This window comes from Triticum dicoccoides, chromosome 6A, assembly GCF_002162155.2.
Source record: "Triticum dicoccoides isolate Atlit2015 ecotype Zavitan chromosome 6A, WEW_v2.0, whole genome shotgun sequence".
In the NCBI taxonomy this organism is placed as follows: domain Eukaryota; kingdom Viridiplantae; phylum Streptophyta; class Magnoliopsida; order Poales; family Poaceae; genus Triticum; species Triticum dicoccoides.
In genome coordinates this window covers 633,056,394-633,065,379 of record NC_041390.1, presented here as the reverse complement: position 1 = coordinate 633,065,379, position 8,986 = coordinate 633,056,394, and the positions used below count along the sequence as shown (strand labels likewise).

The 8,986-nt window shown below is 40.0% G+C and overlaps 1 protein-coding gene and 1 non-coding gene across 7 annotated transcripts; one reads left to right on the top strand and one right to left on the bottom strand.

The window, feature by feature from the left end:
• Nucleotides 1-606: 606 nt before the first annotated feature.
• On the bottom strand, nucleotides 607-8,592 carry LOC119318742 (probable NOT transcription complex subunit VIP2). 6 transcript variants are annotated; one of them, XR_005154224.1, is made up of 16 exons: nucleotides 8,302-8,592; nucleotides 8,042-8,144; nucleotides 7,794-7,899; nucleotides 7,529-7,692; nucleotides 6,985-7,336; nucleotides 5,962-6,168; nucleotides 5,787-5,888; nucleotides 3,978-4,063; nucleotides 3,817-3,897; nucleotides 3,177-3,611; nucleotides 2,966-3,018; nucleotides 2,838-2,879; nucleotides 2,065-2,209; nucleotides 1,878-1,963; nucleotides 1,690-1,739; nucleotides 607-965 (listed from the first exon to the last, which is right to left on the bottom strand). XR_005154224.1 is itself a non-coding variant. In XM_037593338.1 (15 exons), exons 2-14 carry the CDS (start codon nucleotides 8,057-8,059, stop codon nucleotides 1,889-1,891), a joined length of 1,866 nt encoding a protein of 621 aa, XP_037449235.1. In that variant the 5' UTR covers nucleotides 8,060-8,144; nucleotides 8,302-8,592; the 3' UTR covers nucleotides 607-965; nucleotides 1,878-1,888. The 6 variants fall into 6 exon arrangements, 2 of the variants coding, with proteins under 2 accessions (XP_037449235.1, XP_037449236.1); XR_005154225.1 differs by having other exon boundaries at nucleotides 607-962; XR_005154222.1 differs by having other exon boundaries at nucleotides 1,690-1,775; nucleotides 8,302-8,591.
• LOC119319848 lies at nucleotides 7,794-7,871 on the top strand. The gene has a single exon (XR_005154669.1). It is a non-coding gene; the product is annotated as a small nucleolar RNA snoR35 (small nucleolar RNA).
• Nucleotides 8,593-8,986: the final 394 nt, after the last annotated feature.

Genomic DNA, 8,986 nt, shown 5'->3' with positions numbered 1-8,986 from the left:
GGAAGGAGGGAAAGAAACAAGAGAATGTTGAGGTCAAAAGAGTCTAGTGTTCAACACGTTGGTTATGTTTGATTTGGTGGCACCTAACAAGAGAATGTTGAGGTCAAAAGAGTCTAGTGTTCAACATGTTGGTTATGTTTGATTTGGTGGCACCTAGGGAGGGAGGGAGGGAGGGAAAGAAACAAGAGAATGTTGAGGTCAAAAGAGTCTATTGTTGAAGAAACACAACACGTTTGTGACCACGCAATTCATAACCAAATGAGACGAGTGGAGTGGAGGAATTGGAAGAGTGGTCACTCTTTGATAACCAAAGGAGACGGACGATTCATATTTGCGATTGATTTTCTGGACGAAGCTCCCAGGATTTGAAAGGAGGCATTGATTTTCTGGACGAAGCTCCAGTCCAGGTTGATCAGAGTTGAAGGAGTCTAAGGAAAGGAAGCCACCCTTACCCTTCTTCTTCTCAGATCAAGATGAGCACCACAACTAGTTTTGTGCTGCACCATGGTCCTCTAACCCGTTACATTTTACCACCGCCGTGCCATACTGCAATTCTTTTTCTTTCGAGAAATTGGGAATCACACACAGCAGATGCATAACTCAACGAGTCTCCAATTGTTTTCTTTTGTTTGGTTTGGTTGATTTGAGTTTAAATATAAACCATCCATGCAATGCCAATGCCAATGCCAATGCAATGCACACGGCCGACTACTCCTAAACTGTTTTTGTAAAAGAAGAAGCAGCAGCTATGTAAATGTAAATGTAAATGTAAATGTAAAGTTTAACGGCCAACGCTACCATCCATCCATCCTTCCTTCAATTTTCCTCCTCCTAACAACTATAATTACAAACACCACCTTTTTTCACTTCCTGCTCTAGCCTCCTCCTCCTCCTCCTCTCCGCATATCGACATGACTGACACAAGATACTTCCACATTCATTCACTATATATATAGCCTGGCCTGCTGTCAACAAAAGTCAACCTAGTCAGTCAATCGAATCGAATCAAATCAAATCGAATACCACGCTCAACACTAGAAAACTCAACTTTTGTACTATCATTATTAGCAAAGCGGCGAATATAATATACTTGAAAGAAACATCATGCCAAATGAAATAAGACCCACGGGTATCAGGGATTAATTGTCAAGTGCATGCATAAAAGCAACAGGGACCCTCGAGGCTTCTCACTTTCCAGCAAACAGAAACTACTACGTTAACATACTATCTTTCCCAACGACAACCACAAGTGCTGTTTAAACTACATTTATATACACATTTCACTGCAAAATACGGTACCCAGTTCTTTTTCTCAAAAGAAAGCGGCTTGAATTTTTCTAGTATTTGTTTTGATTTTTTTCCGTCAGGACGGGTGCAGCTGACCCTGGCCTCAGAAGTGGATTACCGCTACTGCAACGTTAACATATTTTCTTTCCTAATGAGAACCAAGCACAGCAGTTGCTCCCTTGGCTAGCAGCATGAGTCGAGTGCTTGCCCACCCGCGTTCGAGGCCCCGCCTCCGCAGGTGCCCTCTTCTTTTATATTTAATTAGATAGAGGCATTTTCTTTCCTACAATGGCCACATGGAATATTTCTTCCTACCTAATAAGTAGTTGCCTACATAAATAACCCAAAGTGCTGTTCAACCGACATTAATGTAAGTCTTTCACTGCAGAAGAGAGTATCTACCTTGACAAATTAGGGCAATGTCGCTTCACTATGTTTGTAAAGAAAGCTCCCTATTCATGTACAAGAAAGCTAGAGTCAGGAGGTACCTGAAATTTTTTTATATTGCATTGCATACAACAGTGAGATGTTTGCTCTATACACAGAAACAAGAACTAAAATATATTTGTAGCCAGGAAGGAAGACCTTACCCAGAAAATTTTCACCTAACAATTTGGGATACGGAAGGGAGACTTGGCCTTTTCTCTACTAGCTCATAATGGAGAACAAAGTTATCCTGCAGCAAATCAACACACATGCTCAACTATCATCATATGCAATGCAACAAGTGTGCGCGTAGAGATGCTGGATAATCATTCACCAGACGGATGCAAGTACCTTACGGACTGTCTCCCAATTGCCTTGATCAAAGAAGGCATAAGACCCCCGTTCATATGTAGGAGTTTTGACAAGAGGCTCCATGTTAGTAATTCTTGTGAACCATTGCCGTGCTTCTTTATGGTAATACCATCCACGATTATATCTGATGAAAACAGTACACATGCATTACATATCATACAAAATTTACTTGCTCAAGCTCTGCTCAGTTGTGATGTGTTAAACTAGGTCGTGGGCAAGGGTTAAGATAAGTAAGATATTATTGCTATATTTTTAGGGAAGACATGTGATAGAAAAAACGGATAGCCTACAAGGAAGTTTGAAGGATGCATAGCAATGCTAAACATAAACTGTGCAACTTAGCAAAAAATAATAATAATAGAAAATGCTGATATTTGATAGAGAAAACCAGGAAAATGAAAATGGAACATTCGCGCAGCTTGAGGTAGCTAAGTGGATCATGAATACATTAAAATGTTGCCATGTTACAGTATTCACCAGAAAGATAAATAAATCCACAAGGCTACTTAAATTTTTGTTATAGATCCATGACAGTCAATGGGCGTATCTGACAGGTTACAAGTTAAACATTCTTTAGCATTAGAAAATTGATCGGGACATAGCAGTATGTTCCCTTATCAAATGTTAGCACAAAAAGATCATATTTCTTGGTAAAAGATTAAGAACATTAAAAAGTGCATGCATGATGATCCAATTATTACATCTGACAACAAGATATTTAAATGAGATAAGCAGTGAACCCATGTACTCACAGTTCATTGGCAGCACATATTTGAGCTTCATCCTTCGGCATGCTGAAAACAGAAGACAAAAGATAAAACCTTAAATTTTACCAAAACTAATGGCCGAAGCCAATAATACATTCAACTAGCAAAAGTACCTGTAGAATATGTATAACAGTATGAGTGTCTGAAACTTCTGAAAATGCATAGGCTGCACGCAGCAAGACAGAACTTGTTATAATATATTTATCATCAAATGAACCGGCTGCATCAAAGAAAGATTCTGGGCCTTTCTCGAAAATTAATTGGTTTAAAACATCGATCCCATTAGACAGAAATGGGCAACAGTAGTAATTGGCGGGAGCTTACCTGTAGTGCTGGGGGTTGCTCAGCCACATAACAAGCTGGAGTAGTATATTCGGGTTCTCCTTTTGCTGGTTCATTTGAAAATGGAGAGCCAAATGTCTTGTACAGATTGTCTGGTGAATTCAAATTCAAACCCAAGGTTGTCAAATCTATTCCCAAAGCAAGAGATGACAAATCAGGATCATTCATCCTTATAACTCCCAGCAATCCTAACAAGCCGTATGGATCAGGTGGGGTTCGGCCTCCCAGAATGGGCTTTAGACCATGATCCGCATATGTCTGTGCAGCTGAAGAAGACATCTGCTGCAACCTGAAAGGACTCTGAGTCTGCGGCTGCTGGTATTGCTGGAGCAGTTGCTCGTATGATCCCAAACTAGAGGTTTGACTCTGAGAGTTTAGTGGTCTTAGTCCAATATTTTGGGGCCCACCGCTCTGAATCTGACAAAACATAATGAGGATTATTACTCTGCGTATGTATTTACGGGTAAATAAATATGAGCAGTAAACCTGATCATGATGCATTATAGTTTTATTTAGATGAAGAATTGTCAAAATAGAAAATATGTCAGAACCATGACGACAATGAGGGAGATGTTGAATGTCTGATGATCGCTTCAAGGAATGGATTTCCAATATAACTTACTGAATTAGCAGCACCCTGCTGATGTTGCTGACGATTTGGTTGATAGCTACTTCCCAAATTAAACCCAACTGACCTTGACATCTGCGTACGTGTTCATAACATGTCAAAATAAATGCTCAGCGGGAGAAACAAGGATTCAAAGTTCAGAGACATGAACCCACAGGATATTGCTGTGCTTGCATTACAGGTACATTCTCGTGAAGTTGTTCCTTGTGGTGTAACTCCATAGGATAATCTGAACTGCCACCTGATAATTCAAACTGTCAGTATTCTGTATAACTCACCGAAAATGGAGTAAAAGAGGAATGTATTAAGGTAGCGCAATGATCAACCAAAAGATATACTTTAGGAAAGAATTTGAAAGCCTCAAGAAATGCTACAAAGGTCTTATTTTATTCCGTGCACATTTATAAAGCATTAAAGCTTGAGCATGTCGCACGTGGAAATAATAGGTCCAAAAATTGAAAGATTAAAACCATGCAGAACACGTGGCACCACTAAAGGAGAATGACACCAGAGTTGACCAGAAAAACGACAAACTACATTTAGTAGGAAGATGGTTCGTCGGCCTAAACTGTAATCATAATACTATTAAAAATAAAAGACGGTATAGTTACATTTGGGCCTAAAGACGCAAGTGCAACTATTTGTATTCATCCGTATGGCTGTCTTGATGCCCTGAAGCGGGTACAAGAATACAAATTGTCTGAGACACTTTACAAAGTTGACGACTCAACGTATGCGCATGGATGGCCAAATTGGTAACTTCGGCAGAAATCTCTGTAAAATGCTGCAGCTAATTAATTTTCAGGATGTAATTTTGATCCACATTGGTCCACGCGGTGGTAGATCATGAGGCTCATAGTTAACTTACTGCCAAAGTAAGATTAAATGAATTATAACCATAGTAAGCAACAGAATTAAATTGGCTTAACCACCTCCCAATGGCTTAGCTGCTATGCCTCAAATCATACCTACTGTTAGCTTCTGAAAATGTCATATATTGTGGGACAGGGGGAGTAATATTTAGCTCATGTTTTATATGAAGATTTGGACCAATGGAAAACACGAAGGGTTTACGATGCCCTTCCATCTATAACCATAAGTCATGATATGAGAAGCTTACAATAAATTCTCTATACGAGTTCTCGCAGGAAAGACAAATTGATTATCTTCCCCTAAGGTAACTAACTAAGAGCTCTATACCCATATCATGTATTAACATTGTCCTGCATATGTCACAAATAGTTCATACTTCCATTTCTCGCAAAAATTAGGGGTACTTATTACTTATAGGCATCTGAATTGCGACGCACGTAGGCATGTTGCAGAGAGACCCTTTTATCCAAATGTCGTTTCGCGCATTTTTCCTAGGTGGCCACCATATATTCTAATGATGATTCATGGTAATTTCAGTTAGAGCATCACATGATATTTTTCTGCATTCCCGTGAGGCCACGTCAGCTGCATGGGGTTTGCCCCCGCTGGCCCTATCATGAAATCTTTGCATCCTCGTCTTCTCACATCTCTTTATGATTATATTCACAAAAATGGTGTGCCATAAATTTTGCTGCAACGGTCGCTGCACCTTCTAGTTAGGTCAGTGCAAGGTGTCAAGAGAAGTAGAGAACACAACAATACCTTTCAAGCATATAGAAAGGTAGTAAGCATTCGTTGACTTGAGGAGAAGATCACGGCATTCATACTACAGGACTAAAAAACCAATGGGCTTTATCACAGATAGAACATTTTATGACGGAGTAATTATGTTGGTAACTAAGCTGTTCAAATACTGAGGTTCAATAAGTACAGAGTAGCAGGGCTGCATAATAACAGGCATGCCGATATTAGAACTTCAAGATCACAAAGTAACACAACTAAATAATCATGCTCCACTACACCGAAAACATAATGAGAACAATCTCACTGAATCAACAGATAGGTTCTAGAATTAGTTCAACTGTAACAACCTTTAAATCCTGGCAAAGCGGGGAAATCTTCGTTCTGAATACTGAATTCCTGGTTTTGTTGAACAATGGAGTTAACACCAACTCCTTGCTTCCGTAGTGATCCTGCAATTAAGAGAGATTGGCAAAGAATCCTCCAAAAATAGGAGAAATATTTACAGTTTTCCAGCAATTTTACCATATTGTCCCTGTGGACCACCAGCTGAATTAGGTCGACCAGTCAATTGGGGGAAATCATTGATGTTGAATGGAGCGCTGTCACTGGCGTCATGTAGCATCCCCATAGAACCCAGAGAACTATTTCCTGGTTGCATTTGGTTCTGGGACAATGAAGCACCAGACGTTGGGTATGAACTTCCAATCATATTCATCAGTTGCGACGATCCTGGTGTTAAGAGATAGAAAAAAGAACAAGCTGGATGAGAACACGCAGTTCAACAAAAGAAAATAACACACTGTATGCTTTTTTATCATTCACCCTCATGAGACTATCACGGTTGTATAAAATATAAACAAGATTTTATCATAACCCAGCTACTATCATAAATTTAAATTGGTAATATCACAGAATAGAACAACATTAAGAAATAGGTACAGTAACAGTCACTAAAAAAGCAAGAACAGATATACTATGCAATAACCAACTATAGAATGGATATTCTCAAATAATACTAAGAAAATAGCATTGATTTCTATTTATTTTAATATGTGTGCCTTTGTTTACAAGATTCTATGTCTAATTATTAAAAAGTTTCCAACAGCCAACATATCCCTGCAAAAGAAAGAATAGCGATGACAGGAATTCCAACAGTGTTGGACTTCAATATTTAAGGTAAAATTCTAAATTCTAAAAGTTGGCTCCCATTGTACAGAGGTAACAAAATGCCTATTTCCCCAGATAGTGTCACTTCCAAAATTTAAGTCTGCAATACACTATAGCATCACATGGTTCATAATTTATGAAGCATGAACATTAACGCTACCTACTGTGTTTTCCAAAAAGAAGGTCCAATGAAACCTATATCATACGGGATGTTAAACATTTATTTCATATACCCAACTTTTTTTCTTAAGAAGTCAAGGAACAGAGCATTAACATAGCAATGGTTAAACATGCTTAAAAATAGTATTTCAAGCTAAAACATGAAGCTTAACATAAATCTATGGAGTAAAAAAATCAACCTACGGTTAGGTAAACTACCTTGCGGAATAAGGCCATTCATCATCCTGTTGGATCCTTGCACATTTAGTCTTCCACTTGCAGCATTGCCACTAAAATCGATGCGTGATGAGATACTCGGCACCGACAATCCACCAGAGCTTATATTTCTTCCAATGTTACTTCCACCCACAATGTTTCCCGCGGAGCTTGTAATACGTGGACCCAGGTTTCCTAAAGCTGGATTGCCAGGGACAGAATTTCGATTACCACTGGTGCCCAAGTTTGAGGACAAACCTTGAATGGTCCCACCCATGTTCATTCCACTGCTGAATGCTTGACCTCCACCAACATTCATTCCTCTACCACTGACACCTGAATGTGCATGAGGAATCTGCAAAAGAAACCACAGTAAGACAGTAAAAATCATCATCCTCCACATGAAACCACAGCAAGAAGAGTATGTCATAATTAAGCCAACAAAATTGTTGATTAGATTGCAAACCCATTAACATGCATGTTCATGATGTTTCAAAGTATATGAATAATAATGCTGCAAACCTCCACAAAGGTGGGGCATTCGAACCTGAGACATGGCAACAGGGAGGTTGTTTGAAGCAAATCTCCCAGAAATGCTCCCTCCAGGCTGTTGAACACCGGAGGATGGAAGGCCACTCATCGCAGCATTCCTTTGTGCAAGTGATCCGGGCATATTTGGAAGACTGTAATTTCCATGAATGTTGTGCAGACCTGAAAAATGCAGAAAATGACAAGAGTTAAGAAGGTGTACTCAGTGGATGGCGCACTAGGTCAATGCACTAACCGAGCTAGTGTATGAATCGTATGCTCACCAGAGTGATGGAAACCTTGAACTGATCCAGATTGGCCAGAAAAGGATGTTGTGAATGGCCGTCCGGATGAGTCTGGAAGGTTCGATGTGGAAGTGTTAAGATTTGACTGCCAAGGGAAGAAAGCATCAAGTTATCATCAAGACAAGTAATAACAAAACCTAGTAGACAGACAGAATTGGAAAGCGTATATATGTAGTGAATGCATGGTAGTCCTCCAGTTACAAGATTTGAATTGGATAAGCAAGTACATTGAGCAAGCCGGACATCGTTGGCAACGGAAGAGCGAGTCAACACTCAGGTTCAACTGAAGATTGTCCACCAAAAATGCATGAACCGGTGATAGCCGCCAATCTGAAACAGAAACAGACACATCCATTAGTTACTTGTAAATTAAAAAACCTCAAAAAAGAAAAAATGTGCGTAATAATTTAACTTGGTAATAAAAAGTTTGCATCCGAGGCACCCTTCCAATCCAACGTAAACAAACGAGCTAGTCAGGACAGCATACAAAAATGTGCAGATTTCAGCATTGAGGAAATGCAGCCGTCCTAGGAGGCACGCAGGACAGGACACGTACATATCTGAACTTTAGCTGCTGCCAAGTGCTTGAGTTTGAAAACAAAACACAAGGTGAATAAGTATCCAGGACCGAGTGGTTGAGGAGTGTATCGCAGAAGAGAAGATGGTGACTGCAAACAGCGTACAGTTAAGAGCATACAGACTGTCGCTTCATGGCTGTGACCATGGGGCATATTTTCTTGAGCTCTGGTTCAGGGTTTTATTAGAAAGAAAGAAAGAAAATCACCGGCCTGCTTGGTAGAAGCCAAACCTTAGCAGCCAGCAGCATAGTGGTAGACAGACCTGCCCTGGTCCTGGTCCTGCTTATACAAACAGGTGAGGTGTTGCTTATACAAAGGAAAGGGTACATAGATTCATCACTACCTGCCCTGGTCCTGCCGCTGGATAATATGCTGCATCTACTCTACTCCAGGCAACAGTAACAAACAGAAGAGATGATATCATGGATGCAGTGCAGTCAAATGGAAGTAAAGTCAATTTTGCGTTGCCATGAAGGAAGGGTGAGAGATTTGCATCTAATAAACAATCCCTAGCAGAAGATAATCACAGAATCCCTAGCACGAGGTACCCCATTTCCTTCACCACTACGTACTGGGGTCGGGTCGGGTCGGGTC